The sequence below is a fragment of the Pristiophorus japonicus genome, chromosome 8 (genome assembly GCF_044704955.1).
Source record: "Pristiophorus japonicus isolate sPriJap1 chromosome 8, sPriJap1.hap1, whole genome shotgun sequence".
Taxonomy (NCBI): Eukaryota; Metazoa; Chordata; class Chondrichthyes; family Pristiophoridae; genus Pristiophorus; species Pristiophorus japonicus.
The window spans coordinates 178,890,653-178,909,108 of record NC_091984.1 but is presented as its reverse complement, the minus strand read 5'-3'; the positions used below and the strand labels follow the sequence as shown (position 1 = coordinate 178,909,108).

Below are 18,456 nucleotides of genomic sequence, written 5' to 3'. Positions count from 1 at the left end.
ATGCTTGGGGTAATTGTCAGCTTCACCACTTGGTCAGCAAACCAGCAGAGTGTATTGGCTGCCGGTTATAGAACCCGCCCGGTTTTAATTCCCATTGAGATAAGTGGAAATGAAAATTAGGCGGGTCTATAACGGTCACGCAATCGTTTCGCTAGTTAACCGACCAATTGGTGATGGTGAAAACTACACTGTCATGGCCTTGGAGAAGCTGCAGAGGAGATTTATTAGAATTATACCAGGGTTGAGGGACTTCAGCTGTGTGGAGAAAAAGGGGACAGATGTCAGGTTGAGAATACAAGTGAGAACCAGGCTGAATATAGAAAGTTCAGAGGGGAAGTGAAAAAGGAAATAAGAGGGACAAAGAGAGGGTATGAAAATAGTCTGGCAGCTAGCATAAAAGGGAATCTAAAAGTCTTCTATAGGCATATAAATAGTAAACAGGTAGCAAGAGGAGGGGAGAGGCCAATCAGGGACCAAAAAGGAGAGTACAAAAGCATTGAGGCAGAGGGCATGGCTGAGATACTAAATGAGTACTTTGCATCTGTCTTTACCAAGGAAGAAGATGCTGTCAAAGTCAGTGAAAGAAGAGATAGTTGAGATACTGGATGGGCTAAAAATTGAAAGGCTGGCTGTACTTAAAAGTAGATAAATCACCAGGACCGGATGGGATGCATTGGGAAGCAAACATGGAAATTGCGGAGGTACTGGTCATAATCTTCCAATCCTCATTGCAACGGGGGTGGTGCCAGAGGACTGGAGAATTGCAAATGTTACACTCTTATTCAAAAAAAGGGTGTAAGGATAAACCCCGCAACTGCAGGCCAGTCAGCTTAACTTCGGTGGTGGGGATGCTTTTAGAAACGATAATCCAGGACAAAATTTCAAGATTTCAAAATTCTCATCCTTGTTTAAAAATCCCTCCATAGACTTGCCCCTTCTAATCTTTTTCAGCCTCTCAACCCCACAAGATGTCTGAGCTCCTCAAATTCTGCCCTCTTGAACATCCCTCATTATAACTGCTCAAACATCGGTGGCCGTGCCTTCAGCTGTTTGGGCCCTAAGCTCTGGAACACCCTCCCTAAACCTCTCCACCTCTCTTCCCTCCTTTAAGATGCTCCTTAAAACCTACCTTTTTTACCAAGCTTTTGGTCATCTGCCTTAATTTCTTCTTTGGTGGCTCGGTGTCAAATATATGTGGTTTGTCTTGTAACACTGTTGTGAAGCGCCTTGGGACGTTTTACTACGTTAAAGGCGCTATATAAATAAAATAAGTTGTTATTATTAAAATTAGCAGTCACTTGGACAAGTGTGGATTAATTAAGGGAAGCCAGCACTAATTTGTTGAAGGCAAATCGTGTTTAACTAACTTGATTGAGCTTTTTGATGAGGTAACAGAGCGGGTTGATGAGGGCAATGTGGTGTACATGGATTTCCAAAATAGGAAAATGCCACACAATGGCTTCCAATAAAGTTGGAGCCCATGGAATAAAGGGGCAGTGGCAGCCTGGATACGAAATTCGCTAAGTGAGAGGAAACAGAGTGATAGTGAACGGTTGTTTTTCGGACTGGAGGAAGGTATACAGTGGTGTTCCCCAGGGGTGGGTACTACTTTGCTTGATCTATATTAATGACTTGAACTTGTGTACAGGGGACAATTTCAAAATTTTCAGATGACAAAAAACTTAGAAGTATAGTGATTAGTGAGGAGCATAGTGATAGACTTCAAGGAGGACATAGACAGGCTGGTGGAATGGGCGAACATGTGGCTGATGAAATTTAACGCAAAGAAGTGAAAAAGTGATACACTTTGGAAGGAAGAACAAGGAGAGGCAATATAAACTAAAGGGTGCAATTCTATAGGGGGTGCAGGAACAGAGACACCTGGGGGTATGTGTGCACAAATCGTTGAAGATGGCAGGGCAAGTTGAGAAAGCAGTTAAAAAGCATATGGGATCCTGGGCTTCATAAATAGAGGCATAGAGTACAAAAGCAAGGAAGTTATGATGAACCTTTATAAAACACTGGTTTGGCCTCAACTGGAGTATTGTGTCCAATTCTGGGCACTGCACTTTAGGAAGGATGTGAAGGACTTAAGAAAGGGTGCAGAAAAGATTTACAAGAATGGTTCCAGGGATGAGGGACTTCAGTTACATGGCTAGACTGGAGAAGCTGGGGCTGTTCTCCTTAGAGCAGAGAAGTTGAGAGGAGATTTAGAGGTGTTCCAATCATGAGGGGTCTAGACAGAGTAGATAGAAAGAAATTATTCCAATTGGCGGAAGGATCGAAAAACCGAGGACACGGATTTATGGCGATTGGCAGAAGAACCAAAGGTGACAGGAGAGGGAGGATCGAGGCCCATAAAAAGGGCGCGGCATGTCGAAGGAGCCAGGTGGTGCAGGGACAAAAAGTTTTTAAAAAATCAAAATCAAAAGTGTGACATCATAGCCAAGCGGGTAAGTGATTGGCTGGTGGATTGGTGAGTATTTTTCTTTTTCTTTTCTGTAGGAAACCTTTGGCATTGTCGTAAGTAGGATCTGCCAGTAAAATATATGTGATCTTTATTATCTAAGGAGAGCCAGTTAACTAAATCAGCTGTTTTCTGAGTAGCGAGTGGGTGTGTTGTGCTAAGGTATAGAGTTTAGTTCTTCTTGATAGTTGCGAATGTAACTAGAGGGATAGCAGGGCAGCTCACTCCTGTGGATTGCGCATCCTGTGGCATGTGGAAAGTCCTGGATGCTTCGCACAGTCGGGGCGACTATGTGTGCAGGAGGTGTCTCCAACTGCACCAACTCGAGCTCCATGTTTTGGAGCTTGAGTGGCAGCTGGGGTCACAGCGATGCATCCGTAAGACTGAGAGCAACGTGGATAGCATGTTTCTAGAGGCAGTCACCCCACAGCTTAAGAGTGTGCAAGCAGATTGGGATTGGGTGAACCCTGGACAGAAGAGGAGGACTAGGCAGGTAAGTGCAGGAGTCCCCCGAGTCCATCTCACTCTCCAACCGGTACTCTGTTGAGTACCGATGGGGGCTCTGGGGAGTGCAGACAGAGCCAAGTCCACGGCACCACTGGTGGCTCAGCTGCACAGGGGAGGAGGAAAAAGAATGGAAGAGCTATAGTGGTAGGGGATTCAATAGTCAGGGACACAGACAGGCGTTTCTGCGGCCACAGATGTGACTCCAGGATGGTATGTTGCCTCCCTGGTGCCAGGGTCAAGGATGTCACTGAGCGGCTGCAGGGCATTCTGGAGCGGGGGAAAGAGGGTGAACAGCCAGGAGGTCGTGGTCCACATCGGTACCAATGACATAGGTCGGAAGAGGGATGAGGTCCTGCAGGCAGAGTTTAGGGAGCTAGGAGAGAGGTTAAAAAGCAGGACCTCCGGATTACTCTCAGTGCCACGAGCGAGTGAGTACAGAAATAGAAGGATAGAGCAGATGAATACATAGCTGAAGAGATGGTGCAGGTGGGAGGGCGTTAGTTTCCTGAGGCATTGGGACCGCTACAAGCCGGACAGGTTGCACCTCAACAGAGCCGGGACCAATATCCTCGCGGGGGGGTTAGTTAGTGCTGTTGGGGAGGGTTTAAACAAGCTTGGCAGGGGGATGGGAACCTGAAAATAGATTCAGTAGGGAAGGGAGTAAAGCTTGAATTAGAAAGCAAAAATAAAGAAAGTGAGTTTGAAGGAGAGGAAACAAGCAGGAAAAATGGGTAAAAAAACAAACTTAAAGGCACTTTGTAGAAATGCACGTAGCATTTGTAACAAAATAGCTGAGTTGATGGCACAAATTGGGACAAATGGGTATGATCTCATAGCCATTACAGAGATGTGGTTGCAAGGTGACCAGGACTGGGAATTACATATTCAGAGGTACTTGACAATCCGGAAGGACAGACAGAAAGGAAAAGGAGGTGGGGTAGCTCTATTGATAAAGGATGGAATCACTGCAATAGTAAAAACGATATTGGCTCAAATGATAAGGGTGTTGAAACAGTTTGGGTGGAGATAAGGAACAAGGGGAATTCAACACCCTTATCATTTGAGCCAATATCGTTTCTTACTATTGCAGTGATTCCATCCTTTATCAATAGTGACCGTAGTCTCATCATAGGCAGTTCCGCGAAATCGAGGAAGACTTGCTTCCACTCCTTAAGTGAGTTCTTTGGTGGCTGAACAGTCCAATACGAGAGCCACAGATCCTGTCACAGGTGGGTCAGATATTCGTCGGGGGAAGTGGCACTGATTTACCACACGCTCCTTCCGCTGCTTGCGCCTGGTCTCTTCATGCTCGCAGCGCTGAGATTCGAAGAGCTCAACGCCCTCCCGCATGCACTTTCTCCACCTAGGGCGGTCTTCGGCCAGGGTCTTCCAGGCTCCGCACATAGCAGTTGTTTAGGGAGTCTCGTGTCTGGCATGAATACGTGGCTGGAGAGATGGTCTATAGGCTCCCTAACAATAGCAACTCTGTTGGTTGGAGCATAAACCAGGAAATAGTGGGGGCTTGTAAAAAGGGAACAGCAATAATCATGGGTGATTTTAACCTCAATATTGATTGGACATATCAAATTGGTCAGGGTAACCTTGAGGAGGAGTTCATAGAGAGCGTACTGTTCCTTGAGCAGTATGTAACGGAACCAACCGGGGCAGGCTATCTTAGATCTGGTCCTGTGTAATGAGACAGGATTAATAAACAATCTCCTAGTAAAGGATCCCCAAGGAATGAGTGTTCATAGCATGGTTGAATTTCAAATCCAGATGGAGGGTGAGAAAGTTGGATCTCTCATACTCAGCTTAAATAAAGGAGACTATGAAGGTATGAGGGCAGAGTTGGGTAAAGTGGATTGGGAAAATAGATTAAAGTGTAGGATGGTTGATGAACAGTGGTGTACATTTAAGGAGATATTTCACAACTCTCAAGAAAAATATATTCTAGTGAAGAGGAAAGGGTGTAAGAGAAAAGATAGCCATCCGGGCTAACTAAGGAAATTAAGGATGGTATCCAATTAAAAACAAGGGCATATAAAATGGCCAAAACTAGTGGGAGGACAGAAGACTGGGAAGCTTTTAAAAGCCAGCAAAGAATGACTAATAAAATGATTAAGAAAGGGAAGATAGACTATGAAAGTAAACTAGCAAAAAATATAAAAAGATAGCAAGAGTTTCTATAGGTACATAAAAGGAAAAGCGTGGCTAAAGTAAATGTTGGTCCCTTAGAGGACGAGACCGGGGAATTAGTAATGGGGAACATGGAGAGGGCAGAAACTCTGAACAAATATTTTGTATCAGTCTTTACGGTAGAGGATATTAACAATATTCCAACAGTGGATAGCCATGGGGGGGGGGGAGGAACTTAACACAATCACTAAGGAAGTGGTACTCAGTAAGATAATGGCCCCAAGTTTCCACACGCGGCGAAAAAGGCTTTTTCGCGCCGAAAACGGCACCTGAAAAAAAAAGGCGGTATCCTCGAGCTCCTTGCAGCTCGATGTCTGCTTGGCGCGGCGCACAGGGGGCGGAGCCTACCACTCGCGCTGATTTTGTAAGTAGGAGGGAGCGGGTACAATTTAAATGAGTTTTTTTGATGCCGGCAACCCTGCGCGTGCGCGTTGGAGCGTTCGCGCATGCGCAGTCTGAAGTAAACATTGGCACTCGGCCATTTTTAAAAGTGCTGCAGAAAAAGTGAAAATTTGTTTATTGAACCCTTGCAAAGGCTTGCATTTTAATTTTCTTGATATTTCTGTGTGTGAGGGAGTGCTTTTAGCAGTCAGTCCCCCTCACAGCTCGAAGGCTGCTGCTGCTCCCGACCAGCCACTGACGCCGCTGGAATCCCATGGCCGAATGGCCTCAAGTCCGTCCGGGTGCTGCATCTTCGCGGGGAATGAAGGCTTGCCTCAAGCACCAAGGCTGCTTGCTGCCTGCCCCTGCCCCTGAGACCGACGCCACACCGCTGCCTGAAGCGCTGCTTGCTGCCTGGCCCCGAGACCGACGCCACACCGCTGCCTGAAAGGCCTGCCTGAAGCACTTTCACACAGGTAGGAACATGGTTTATTTAATCTTTTCTTTGCTTATAAATTTTTATTCAGGTTGGATTTATTTGTATAATATTTGTATAAGTATAACTAAGGATTGATTGTAGAATTTAATGACTTCCCTTCACCCTCCCTCATCCCCCCACCTCGTTCCCGACGCCTAATTTGTAACCTGCGCCTGAGTTTTTAAAGTGTAGACAAGGTTTTTTCAAGCGTACAAAAATCTTCACTTGCTCCATTCTAAATTAGTTTGGAGTACGTTTTCACTGTGGAAACTTTCAAATTAGGCGTCAGTGGCCGGACACACCCACTTTTGAAAAAAATCAGTTCCAAAGTGAAACTGTTCTACCTGACTAGAACTGCAGAAAACTAAATGTGGAGAATTCCAATTTCTAAGATACTCCGTTCTACACCAGTTGCTCCTAAAAATCAGGAGCAAATCATGTGGAAACTTGGGGCCAATGGGACTAAAGGCAGATAAATCCCCTGGACCTGATGGCTTGCATCCTAGGGTCTTGAGAAGTAGCGGCAGGGATTGTGGATGCATTGGTTGTAATTTGCCAAAATTCCCTGGATTCTGGGGAGGTCCCAGCAGATTGGAAAACTGCAAATGTAACGCCCCTATTTAAAAAAGGAGGCAGACAAAAAGCAGGAAACTATAGATCAGTTAGCCTAACATCTGTGGTTGGGAAAATGTTGGAATCCATTATTAAAGAAGCAGTAGCAGGACATTTGGAAAAGTAAAATTCGGTCAGGCAGAGTCAGCATGGATTTATGAAGGGGAAGTCATGTTTGACAAATTTGCTGGAGTTCTTCGAGGATGTAACAAACAGGGTAGATAAAGGGGAATCGGTGGATAAAGGGGAACCGGTGGATGTGGTGTATTTGGACTTCCACAGGCATTTGACAAAGTGCCATATAAAAGGTTACTGCACAAGATAAATGTTCACAGGGTTGGGGGCAATATATTAGCATGGATAGAGGATTGGCTAACAGAGAACAGAGAGTCGGGATAAATGGTGCATTCTTTGGTTGTCAACCAATAACTAGTGGGGTGCAGCAGCGATCAGTGCTGGGACCCCAATTATTTACAATCTATATTAACGATTTGGAAGAAGGGACTGAGTGTAACATAGCCAAGTTTGCTGACGATACAAAGATGGAAGGAAAAGCAATGTGTGAGGAGGACACAAAAATCTGCAAAAGGACATAGACAGGCTAAGTGAGTGGGCAAAAATTTGGTAGATGGAGTATAATGTGGGAAAGTGTGAGGTTATGCACTTTGGCAGAAAAAAAATCAAAGAGCACGTTATTATTTAAATGGAGAAAGATTACAAAGTGCCGCAGTACTTGTGCATGAAACGCAAAAGGATAGTATGCAAGTACAGCAAGTGATCAGGAAGGCCAATGGTATCTTGGCCTTTATTGCAAAGGGGATGGAGTATAAAAGCAGGGAAGTCTTGCTACAGCTATATAAGATATTGGTGAGGCCACACCTGGAATACTGCGTGCAGTTTTGGTTTCCATATTTACGAAAGGATATACTTGCTTTGGAGGCAGTTCAGAGAAAGTTCACTAGGTTGATTCCGGGGATGAGGGGGTTGACTTATGAGGAGGTTGACTTATGAGGAAAGGTTGAGTAGGTTGGGCCTTTACTCATTGGAATTCAGAAGAATGAGAGGTGATCTTATTGAAACGTATACGATTATGAGGGGGATTGACAAGGTGGATGCAGAGAGGATGTTTCCACTGATGGGGGAGACTAGAATTAGAGGGCATGATCTTAGAATAAGGGGCATCCATTTAAAACAGAGATAAGGAGAAATTTCTTCTCTCAGAGGGTTGTAATCTGTGGAATTCGCTGCCTCAGAGAGCTGTGGAAGCTGGGACATTGAATAAATCTAAGACAGAAATAGACAGTTTCTGAAACGATACGGGAATAAGGGGTTATGGGGAGCAGGCGGGGAAGTGGAGCCGAGTCCATGATCAGATCAGCCATGATCTTATTGAATGGCGGAGCAGGCTCGAGGGGCCGTATGGCCTTCTCCTGTTCCTATTTCTTATGTTCTTATAAATACTTTTTTTTAAACGCAGCGAGTGATTATGATCTGGAATGCACTGCCTGAAAGGTTAGCTGAGGCTGATTCAATCACGGCTTTCAAAAGGGAATTGGATAAGTACCTGAAAGAAAAGAAATTGCAGAGCTACAGGGAAAGGGCGGGGCAGTGGGACCAAGTGAAGTGGCACTTGCAGAGAGCCAGCATGGGCTCGACGGGCCGAATGGCCTCCTATTGTACTATAATCATTCTATGGTTGTCTATGACTAGAGAAGCTGGGATTGATTTCCTCAGGGCAGAGAAAGTTAAGGGGAAATTTAATGGAGGTATTCAAATTTCTGAGGAGTTTTGATAGAGTAAATGGGGAGAAACTGTTTCCACTGGCAGGAGGATCGGTAACCCGAGGACACAAATTTAAGATAATTGGCAAAAGAAACAGGAGGGAAATGAGAACAAATAATTTTATGCAACGAGTGGTTATGATCTGGAATGCACTATCTGCTACAGGGCTGTAGTGATACCTGCCCTTCTGTATGGCTCAGAGATGTGGACCATATACAGTAGACACTTCAAAGCGCTGGAGAAATACCACCAACGCTGCCTCCTCATGATCCTGCATATCCATTGGGAGGACAGACCCACCAACATCAGTGTTCTTGATCAGACCAACATCCCCAGCATTGAAGCACTGACCACACTCGACCAGCTCCGTTGGGCGGGCCACATTGTCCGCATGCCCAACATGAGACTTCAAAGCAAGCGCTCTATTCAGAACTCCTACACAGCAGGCGAGCCCCAGCTGGGCAGAGGAAAAGTTTCAAGAATACCCTGAAAGCCTCCTTGATAAATGTGCAACATCCCCAACGGCACCTGGAAATTCCTGGCCCAAGACCACCCGAAGTGGAACAAGATCATCCGGGAGGGCGTTGAGCACTGAGTCTCGTCGCCGAGAGCATGCGGAGGACAAGCACAGGCAGTGGAAGGAACGTGCGGCAAACCAGACTCCCCACCCACTCTTCCCTTCAACGACTGTCTGTCCCACCTGTGACAGAAACTGTAATTCCCGTATTGGACTATACAGTCACCCGAGAACTCATTTTTGGAGGGACTGCCAATGATGATGACTACTATCTGAAAGTGTGGTGGAATCATATTAAACTGCAACTTTCAAAAGAGAATTAGATATATACTTAAAAAGGAAACATTTGCAGGCCTATGGTGAAAGAGCAGGGAAGTGGGACTAATTGGATGGCTCTTTCAAAAAGCCAGCATGGGTACGATGAGCTGAATGGCCTCCTTCTGTTCCATATGATTCAATAATTCTATATCCCCCTTGTTACTTCCAAGAAATACTAAAGTTACTGGAATTTCAATTCCGCAGCCGAGAATAATGGGAACACTGCTGCAGTTTTCATCTGAAGCAAAACAACAACAAAATTAGCTTAGTGAGTGTTCCACAATTTCTCTGATAGTCAGTCCTGTCAGTCAAACTTGTATTGTCATTATCTACAGATAAAATAACCCAAACCACCCACACTAAAAGGAAGCTGCTCGGAGATACAACTGTCAAGAGTTTGTAATTTGGAGCATGCTGAAATGTAAACATCACCCCCCCAAAAAACATTTAAGAGAAAAAAAAAATCAGACATATCTGCGGGTTCATTTGACCTCTGGCCAGCCTCACAATTCGAATTCCACAGAACCACACAACAGCCTGATTGGACAGCTTGGAAAACATGCCGAGGTGGAAGCAATTAAACAGAAGCAGTGGGAGGATTCTTTGGGGCATTGTTTAAAGTACAGCCGACAGAGTTTCCCCATTTTCTCCTAAGTCTCATATTTTCACATACATTCCTGTCCCAAATTAGAAACTCTGCGGTAGAACTGCACAATCCTAAAATGTTATCATTTTTCGCTGCAGTCTTCCAGCTGTTGCTTCTTTGATTATGCGTTGCAGTCGGACTTCATTCAGCCAACAACAGGACAAAATGTTCCATGGTGAAGACCTAGCTGTGCTTTTTGATCTGGTCTAGAACTCCCACCTTAACCCTTTGCTGTTAAGCAGACGTTTTCACAAAGTGACCATGAAATGAAGACGGTCCTTAATGACGAGAACCGTCTTATTACGGTCCTGAAATTGCCGGGACTTTCACCCTGGTCTCCTGCCCTGAAGAAATGGCGTCAATGGCTAAAGATGACTGTTTACATCTTTTTCTGGAGGGTGTCAGCTACCTCCTGTTGAAGTTAAAGTGGGAGAGCGTGAGAATCCCAGTGGAATTATCAGGCCTTTGTATTTATATTGAGAATTCTTAGGGAAACGAAGAGTGCTCAAGAATAATGTTTCTGCTCATGAGAGACTGTTTCGGTGTGTGGATACCCAGGAGCTGGCTTCATGTGAGGGATCATTCAGGTGTGGGGACACCCAGCAACTGGGTCCATGTGATGGATTGTTCAGGTGTGGACACCCAGGAGCTGGGTTCAGATGAGTGAGGTTGCTCAGGTGCAATTCCATTTGTTTAACCCTGGCAGCTAGCCTCAGATTACATAATTCCATTACTCTTTGAATCCCAGAGATAGGGATGAGCGAAGATCACCAATGGTTCTTACCCGTAAATATAAGCAGAACTGAATCATCACTCAGTATCCGTCTCCATTATCTGCAGGCTTCATTCGCATCTGTGCCTGCATCTGGGCGATCATTTCCTGCATTCGGCGCAACTGAGGAAAAAATAATTAGACATTTAAATTATGGCATTATTACTGCTCAGGTCACTGCAAACACTTGTACAAAGGCAGCAATGTCACATCAATACAAAACACTCCAATCAATGACGACAAAAATCCAGCAACAAAATATGCGGCAGTGTGTTGTATTTTGTGTACAGACACATACTGTACATTAACCAGGCAGTTATTTCATTAATAAATCAATTATGGATGGTACATTTCAGTCTGTCACAGTTTATAAACAACCACCTCGGATAAAAACAGCCCTCAGTACAAGGCTCCGGGTGAGAACAGAACAGTCTTTTCTGACCTTTTCAGAATACATTTTATGTTCCATTTGACGCTATTCACTGTTGCACATACTCTTTCTAAACATTAAAGGGCCACATTATAATGAGGATTGGGGGGGGGGGGGGGGGGGAGGAAAGTGTACAGTCTCAGAAAGATCCTTTTACACTGGAACTGAGTGCTATGCATCATGTGCAGTATACAGCATGCAGTCTATGCTTTTAAAGGGCTCAAAATAGTTCTGTGGAGTAGATTAACAATTCTAATGGATTTGGATAAGCAGCTTCTATAGATGTAATTCCTTGTCTCAAGCAGAGATTTGCAGATCACAGAGTGCCAGTGCTGCAGGCCTGAGACCCCAGTGCAGTTAGTCCACTTAACATGGGGAGGCTGGTATCCTGTTAGCATTTGTTTTCAGAACCACTTCAGGCACCCCTCAAACAGTCCATGTGGCATTCTCTAAAATATCATCTTCAGCTTTCAGTCTCTTATGCTCATCACTGACATGTCCTTAATGGGTTGGATCATGTTGATGAGTGACTGCCTATTCTGGGGCACAAATCCCAATATTTTATACATTGACAAAATGCTGTGGAGATTCTGAACAGGATTGTGAATGCATGTAACAACAACTGCTTAAAATAATTCATGTTAAGTCCCAAACAACTTCCCATTATACTTGTGGTCCCAGATGGATTGAGTGTATCTGGAAGCAGTCGGTGTTACTTAGTGAAATTAGCTAACTCGCACGGAGATACAGTCTTGGTCATTATGTTATGCTGATAGAACTGGTGACTCTGAACTTGTGATAGAAACATAGAAAATAGGTGCAGGAGTAGGCCATTCAGCGCTTCGAGCCTGCACCACCATTCAATATGATCATGCAACTTCAGTACCCCATTCCTGCTTTCTCCCCATACCCCTTGATCCCTTTAGCCGCAAGGGCCACATCTAACTCTCTTTTGAATATAACTAACGAACTGGCCTCAACAACTTTCTGTGGTAGAGAATTCCACAATTCTCTGAGTGAAGAAGTTTCTCCTCATCTCGGTCCTAAATGGGTTAACTTTTAAGTTAAGTTAAAATGATTTAAACTTTTTTGTTTTTAGTAAGGGGTAAGCCATTTAGGACCGAGATGAGGAGAAACTTCTGCACCCAGAGAGTGGTGAACCTGTGGAATTCTCTACCACAGGAAGTTGTTAAGGCCAATTCACTAAATATATTCAAAAAGGAGTTAGATGTAGTCCTTACTACTAGGAGGATCAAGGGGTATGGCGAGAAAGCAGAAATGGGGTACTGAAGTTGCATGTTCAGCCATGCGTCGGTGGCAGTCGGGAGCAGCTTCGAGGAGGTCCGTTGGTGAGGCCTATAAAAGGCACAGCAGGGAGTCCGGGGCCCAGCGTCGGCGGCAGTCGGGAGCAGCATCGAGGTGGTGCGTGGAGAGGTCTATAAAAGGTGTACTTGTGCAGCTACAGGGAGAAGGCAAAAAAGTAGAAAGAAACAGAAAGGTGACGTCACAGCCAAGGGGGTAAGTGATTGGATGGTGATTGGTGAGTAGTTTTTCTTTTTTCTCTTCTACAACAGTGAGTAAACGTTAGCATTGTTGTTGCCTATCTAAGGGTTAAGTCATGGCAGGAGAGCTCGGTCACGTGTTATGCTCCTCCTGTACCATGTGGGAACTCAGGGATGACTCCAGTGTCCCTGACGACTACGTGTGCGGGAAGTGTATCTGCCTCCAGCTCCTGACGGACCGCGTTGCGGAGTTGGAGCTAAGGGTGGATTCACTCTGGAGCATCCACAATGCTGAGAATGACGTGAGTAGCACGTGTAGCGAGTTGGTCGTACCGCAGGGAAAGGGTCCACAGCTAGATAGGGAATGGAAGACCAGCAGGAAGAGCAGTGCAAGGAAGGTAGTGCAGGGGTCCCCTGTGGTCATCCCCCTGCAAAACAGATACACTGCTTTGAGTACTGTTGAGGCGGATGACTCATCAGGGGAGGGCAGCAGCAGCCAAGTTCATGGCACCGTGGCTGGCTCGGTTGCACAGGAGGGCAGGAAAAAGAGTGGGAGAGCGATAGTGATAGGGGATTCAATTGTAAGGGGAATAGATAGGCGTTTCTGCGGCCACAACCGAGACTCCAGGATGGTATGTTGCCTCCCTGGTGCAAGGGTCAAGGATGTCTCGGAGTGGGTGCAGGACATTCTAAAAAGGGAGGGAGAACAGCCAGTTGTCGTGGTGCACATTGGTATCAACGACATAGGTAAAAAAAAGGGATGAGATCCTACGAAACGAATTTAAGGAGCTAGGAGCTAAATTAAAAAGTAGGACCTCAAAAGTAGTAATCTCGGGATTGCTACCAGTGCCACGTGCTAGTCAGATTAGGAATCGCAGGATAGCGCAGATGAATACGTGGCTTGAGTAGTGGTGCAGCAGGGAGGGATTCAAATTCCTGGGGCATTGGAACCGGTTCTGGGGGAGGTGGGACCAGTACAAACCGGACGGTCTGCACCTGGGCAGGACCGGAACCAATGTCCTAGGGGGAGTGTTTGCTAGTGCTGTTGGGGAGGAGTTAAACTAATATGGCAGGGGTATGGGAACCAATGCAGGGAGACAGAGGGAAACAAAAAAGGAGACAAAAGCAAAAGACAGAAAGGAGATGAGGAAAAGTGGAGGGCAGAGAAGCCCAAAGCAAAGAACAAAAAGGGCCACTGTACAGCAAAATTCTAAAAGGACAAAGGATGTTAAAAAAACAAGCCTGAAGGCTTTGTGTCTTAATGCAAGGAGTATCCGTAATAAGGTGGATGAATAGATGTTAACAAATAGATGTTAACAAATATGATGTGATTGGGATTACAGAGACGTGGCTCCAGGATGATCAGGGCTGGGAACTCAACACCCAGGGGTATTCAACATTCAGGAAGGATAGAATAAAAGGAAAAGGAGGTGGGGTAGCATTGCTGGTTAAGGAGGAGATTAATGCAATAGTTAGGAAGGACATTAGCTTGGATGATGTGGAATCTATATGGGTAGAGCTGCAGAAAACCAAAGGGCAAAAAACGTTAGTGGGAGTTGTGTACAGACCTCCAAGCAGTAGTAGTGATGTTGGGGAGGGCATCAAACAGGAAATTAGGGGTGCATGCAATAAAGGTGCAGCAGTTATAATGGGTGACTTTAATATGCACATAGATTGGGCTAACCAAACTGGAAGCAATACGGTGGAGGAGGATTTCCTGGAGTGCATAAGGGATGGTTTTCTAGACCAATATGTCGAGGAACCAACTAGGGGGGAGGCCATCTTAGACTGGGTGTTGTGTAATGAGAGAGGATTAATTAGCAATCTCGTTGTGCGAGGCCCCTTGGGGAAGAGTGACCATAATATGGTGGAATTCTGCATTAGGATGGAGAATGAAACAGTTAATTCAGAGACCATGGTCCAGAACTTAAAGGCGGCTAACTTTGAAGGTATGAGGCTTGAATTGGCTAGGATAGATTGGCGAATGATACTTAAGGGGTTGACTGTGGATGGGCAATGGCAGACAGTTAGAGACCGCATGGATGAACTACAATAATTGTACATTCCTGTCTGGCGTAAATTTAAAAAAGGGAAGGTGGCTCAACCATGGCTATCAAGGGAAATCAGGAATAGTATTAAAGCCAAGGAAGTGGCATACAAATTGGCCAGAAATAACATCGAACCCAGGGACTGGGAGAAATTTAGAACTCAGCAGAGGAGGACAAAGGGTTTGATTAGGGCAGGGAAAATGGAGTACGAGAAGAAGCTTGCAGGGAACATTAAGACAGATTGCAAAAGTTTCCATAGGTATGTAAAGAGAAAAAGGTTAGTAAAGACAAACGTAGGTCCCCTGCAGGCAGAATCGGGGGAAGTCATAACAGGGAACAAAGAAATGGCAGACCAATTGAACAAGTACTTTGGTTCGGTATTCACTAAGGAGGACACAAACAACCTTCCGGATATAAAAGGGTCAGAGGGTCTAGTAAGGAGGAGGAACTGAGGGAAATCCTTATTAGTCGGGAAATTGTGTTGGGGAAATTGATGGAATTGAAGGCCGATAAATCCCCAGTGTCTGATGGACTGCATCCCAGAGTACTTAAGGAGGTGGCCTTGAAAATAGCGGATGCATTGACAGTCATTTTCCAACATTCCATTGACTCTGGATCAGTTCCTATCGAGTGGAGGGTAGCCAATGTAACCCCACTTTTTAAAAAAGGAGGGAGAGAGAAAACAGGGAATTATAGACCGGTCAGCCTGACCTCAGTAGTGGGTAAAATGATGGAATCAATTATTAAGGATGTCAGAGCAGTGCATTTGGAAAGAGGTGACATGATAGGTCCAAGTCAGCATGGATTTGTGAAAGGGAAATCATGCTTGACAAATCTTCTGGAATTTTTTGAGGATGTTTCCAGTAGAGTGGACAAGGGAGAACCAGTTGATGTGGTATATTTGGACTTTCAGAAGGCTTTCGACAAGGTCCCACACAAGAGATTAATGTGCAAAGTTAAAGCACATGGGATTGGGGGTAGTGTGCTGACATGGATTGAGAACTGGTTGTCAGACAGGAAGCAAAGAGTAGGAGTAAATGGATACTTTTCAGAATGGCAGGCAGTGACTAGTGGGCTACCGCAAGGTTCTGTGCTGGGGCCCCAGCTGTTTACACTGTACATTAATGATTTAGATGAGGAGATTAAATGTAGTATCTCCAAATTTGCGGATGACACTAAGTTGGGTGGCAGTGTGAGCTGCAAGGAGGATGCTATTAGGCTGCAGAGTGACTTGGATAGGTTAGGTGAGTGGGCAAATGCATGGCAGATGAAGTATAATGTGGATAAATGTGAGGTTATCCACTTTGGTGGTAAAAACAGAGAGAGACAGACTATTATCTGAATGGTGACAGATTAGGAAAAAGGGGAGGTGTAAAGAGACCTGGGTGTCGTGGTACATCAGTCATTGAAGGGTGGCATGCAGGTGCAGCAGGCGGTTAAGAAAGCAAATGGCATGTTGGCCTTCATAGCAAGGGGATTTGAGTACAGGGGCAGGGAGGTGTTGCTACAGTTGTACAGGGCATTGGTGAGGCCACACCTGGAGTATTGTGTACAGTTTTGGTCTCCTAACCTGAGGAAGGACATTCTTGCTATTGAGGGAGTGCAGCGAAGGTTCACCAGACTGATTCCCGGGATGGCGGGACTGACCTATCAAGAAAGACTGGATCAACTGGACTTGTATTCACTGGAGTTCAGAAACATGAGAGGGGACCTCATAGAAACATTTAAAATTCTGACGGGGTTAGACAGGTTAGATGCAGGAAGAATGTTCCCAATGTTGGGGAAGTCCAGAACTAGAGGTCACAGTCTAAGGATAAGGTGTAAGCCATTTACGACCGAGATGCGGAGGAACTTCTTCACCCAGAGAGTGGTGAACCTGTGGAATTCTCTACCACAGAAAGTTGTTGAGGCCAATTCACTAAATATATTCAAAAAGGAGTTAGATAAGGTCTTTACTACTGGGGGGATCAAGGGGTATGGCGAGAAAGCAGGAATGGGGTACTGAAGTTGAATGTTCAGCCATGAACTCATTGAATGGCGGTGCAGGCTAGAACGGCCGAATGGCCTACTCCTGCACCTATTTTCTATGTTTCTATGTTTCTATGAACTCATTGAATGGCGGTGCAGGCTAGAAGTGCCGAATGGCCTACTCCTGCACCTATTTTCTATGTTTCTATGTTTACCCCTTATCCTTAGACAGTGACCCCTGGTTCTGGACTCCCCAACATTGGGAACATTCTTCCTGCATCTAATCTGTCCAATCCTTTCAGAATTTTATATGTTTCTATGAGAATGAGAATAAAATACAATCTTGGGCACTGTGTTATTCAGATGGAATGGATGCTCACAGGTCATTCCAACAGTAGGTAGTTATTGTGTGTCTGTAACCAGATATTGCTGAGGATACGCTGAGTCAGTCTCCAGCTTTCCTCAGCATTCAGACAGTACTGTGGCATCCAGTGGCAAGCACTACCAATCACTTCAACCACTCTCTCTCCTCCTTCTCCACCCGCCCCCCCCCCCGCGCTCCTCCTCCATCACTAACCCCGTCCCTTCCTGCAAGGCCGTTGAATACTCACAATGAAATTAAATTCCAGACCACTGACTGGGAATATTTAATTCTGTCCTCAGCAGGCAAGCCTGTACAGCCAGTAAGGAGTAAAAAAAAATGCATTCTCGGGGAAAGCTTTGAGTAATCACACGTTGCACAGACCAGAACAAAGCAGAAATGGAATGGACAGGCTTGATATTAGAGACATAGCAAGATTAGATACATTTTCTGCAGATGGAATGATAGATTAGATAGGTACAGAACGATGAAATCAAAGGCAAGGCAGAATGATTGACAGAATTCCAACACAACTACTAGAGAGACAGAGCGTGTTCGCACACCAGCTAGACACCAAACAAGAGCCGGCATCACAGAGGGAGTGCAACATTAGTGTAAAAAAACCTTAATTTACAATTAAAGCTGAAGGAGAAGCAATGCTCGAGTAAGGGAAACATGTCCTCAATGACGTTTGTTCTAGGAGGTTCAATGCTTTGCTGTTGTAAGAGATCCGTCCCTTTGAATGGCTGGACTGAGAAATGCTGAAATGCGAAGTGCTATTGGCACCCTACAATTCAAATATCAGGTAAAATCTGTTTAATGCCCCTCAGCCATTTGCAGCCCATAAGCTCTGACCATTTAGTTCACAAAGACTTTGTGACTCTATTTTGCATTTAAATTTCTGATGCCTCAGTCTTGTACTGTTATATTCCTTACACCACTGATACAGCCCTCATCCATGCCTGTGTTACCTCTAGACTTGACTATTCCAACGCACTCCTGGCTGGTCTCCCACATTCTACCATACGTAAACTAGAGGTGATCCGAAACTCGGCTGCCTATGTCCTAACTCGCACCAAGTCTCGGTCACCCATCACGCCTGTTGTGCTGGCTGACCTACATTGGCTTCCGGTTAAGCAATGGTTCGATTTCAAAATTCTCATCCATATTTTCAAATCCCTCCATGGCCTCGCCCCTCCCTATCTCTAATCTCCTCCAAACCCATCAACCCCCCCCAACTTTCCCCCAGAGATGTCTGCGCTCCTCTAATTCTGCCCTCTTGAGCAGCCCTGATTATAATCGTTCAACCATTGGTGGCAGTGCCTTCTGTTGCCTAGGACCCAAGCTCTGGAACTCCCTGCCTAAACCTCTCCGCCGCTCTATCCTCCTTCAAGCTGCTCCTTAAAACATACCTCTTTGACCAAGCTTTTGGTCACTTACACTTATGCGGCTCGGTGTCAAATATTTTATC

General features: G+C 45.3%; 1 protein-coding gene across 2 annotated transcripts in view; it reads right to left on the bottom strand.

Moving 5' to 3' along the window:
* Positions 1-18,456, bottom strand: part of LOC139268842 (septin-2) — a 195,573-nt gene that overhangs the window by 8,574 nt on the left and 168,543 nt on the right. For both annotated transcript variants that reach the window (XM_070887596.1, XM_070887597.1), the window contains one exon: positions 10,689-10,799. In XM_070887596.1, the coding sequence (XP_070743697.1) occupies positions 10,719-10,799 (81 nt within the window). In that variant the 3' untranslated portion in view covers positions 10,689-10,718. The remainder of the gene's footprint in view (positions 1-10,688; positions 10,800-18,456) is intronic.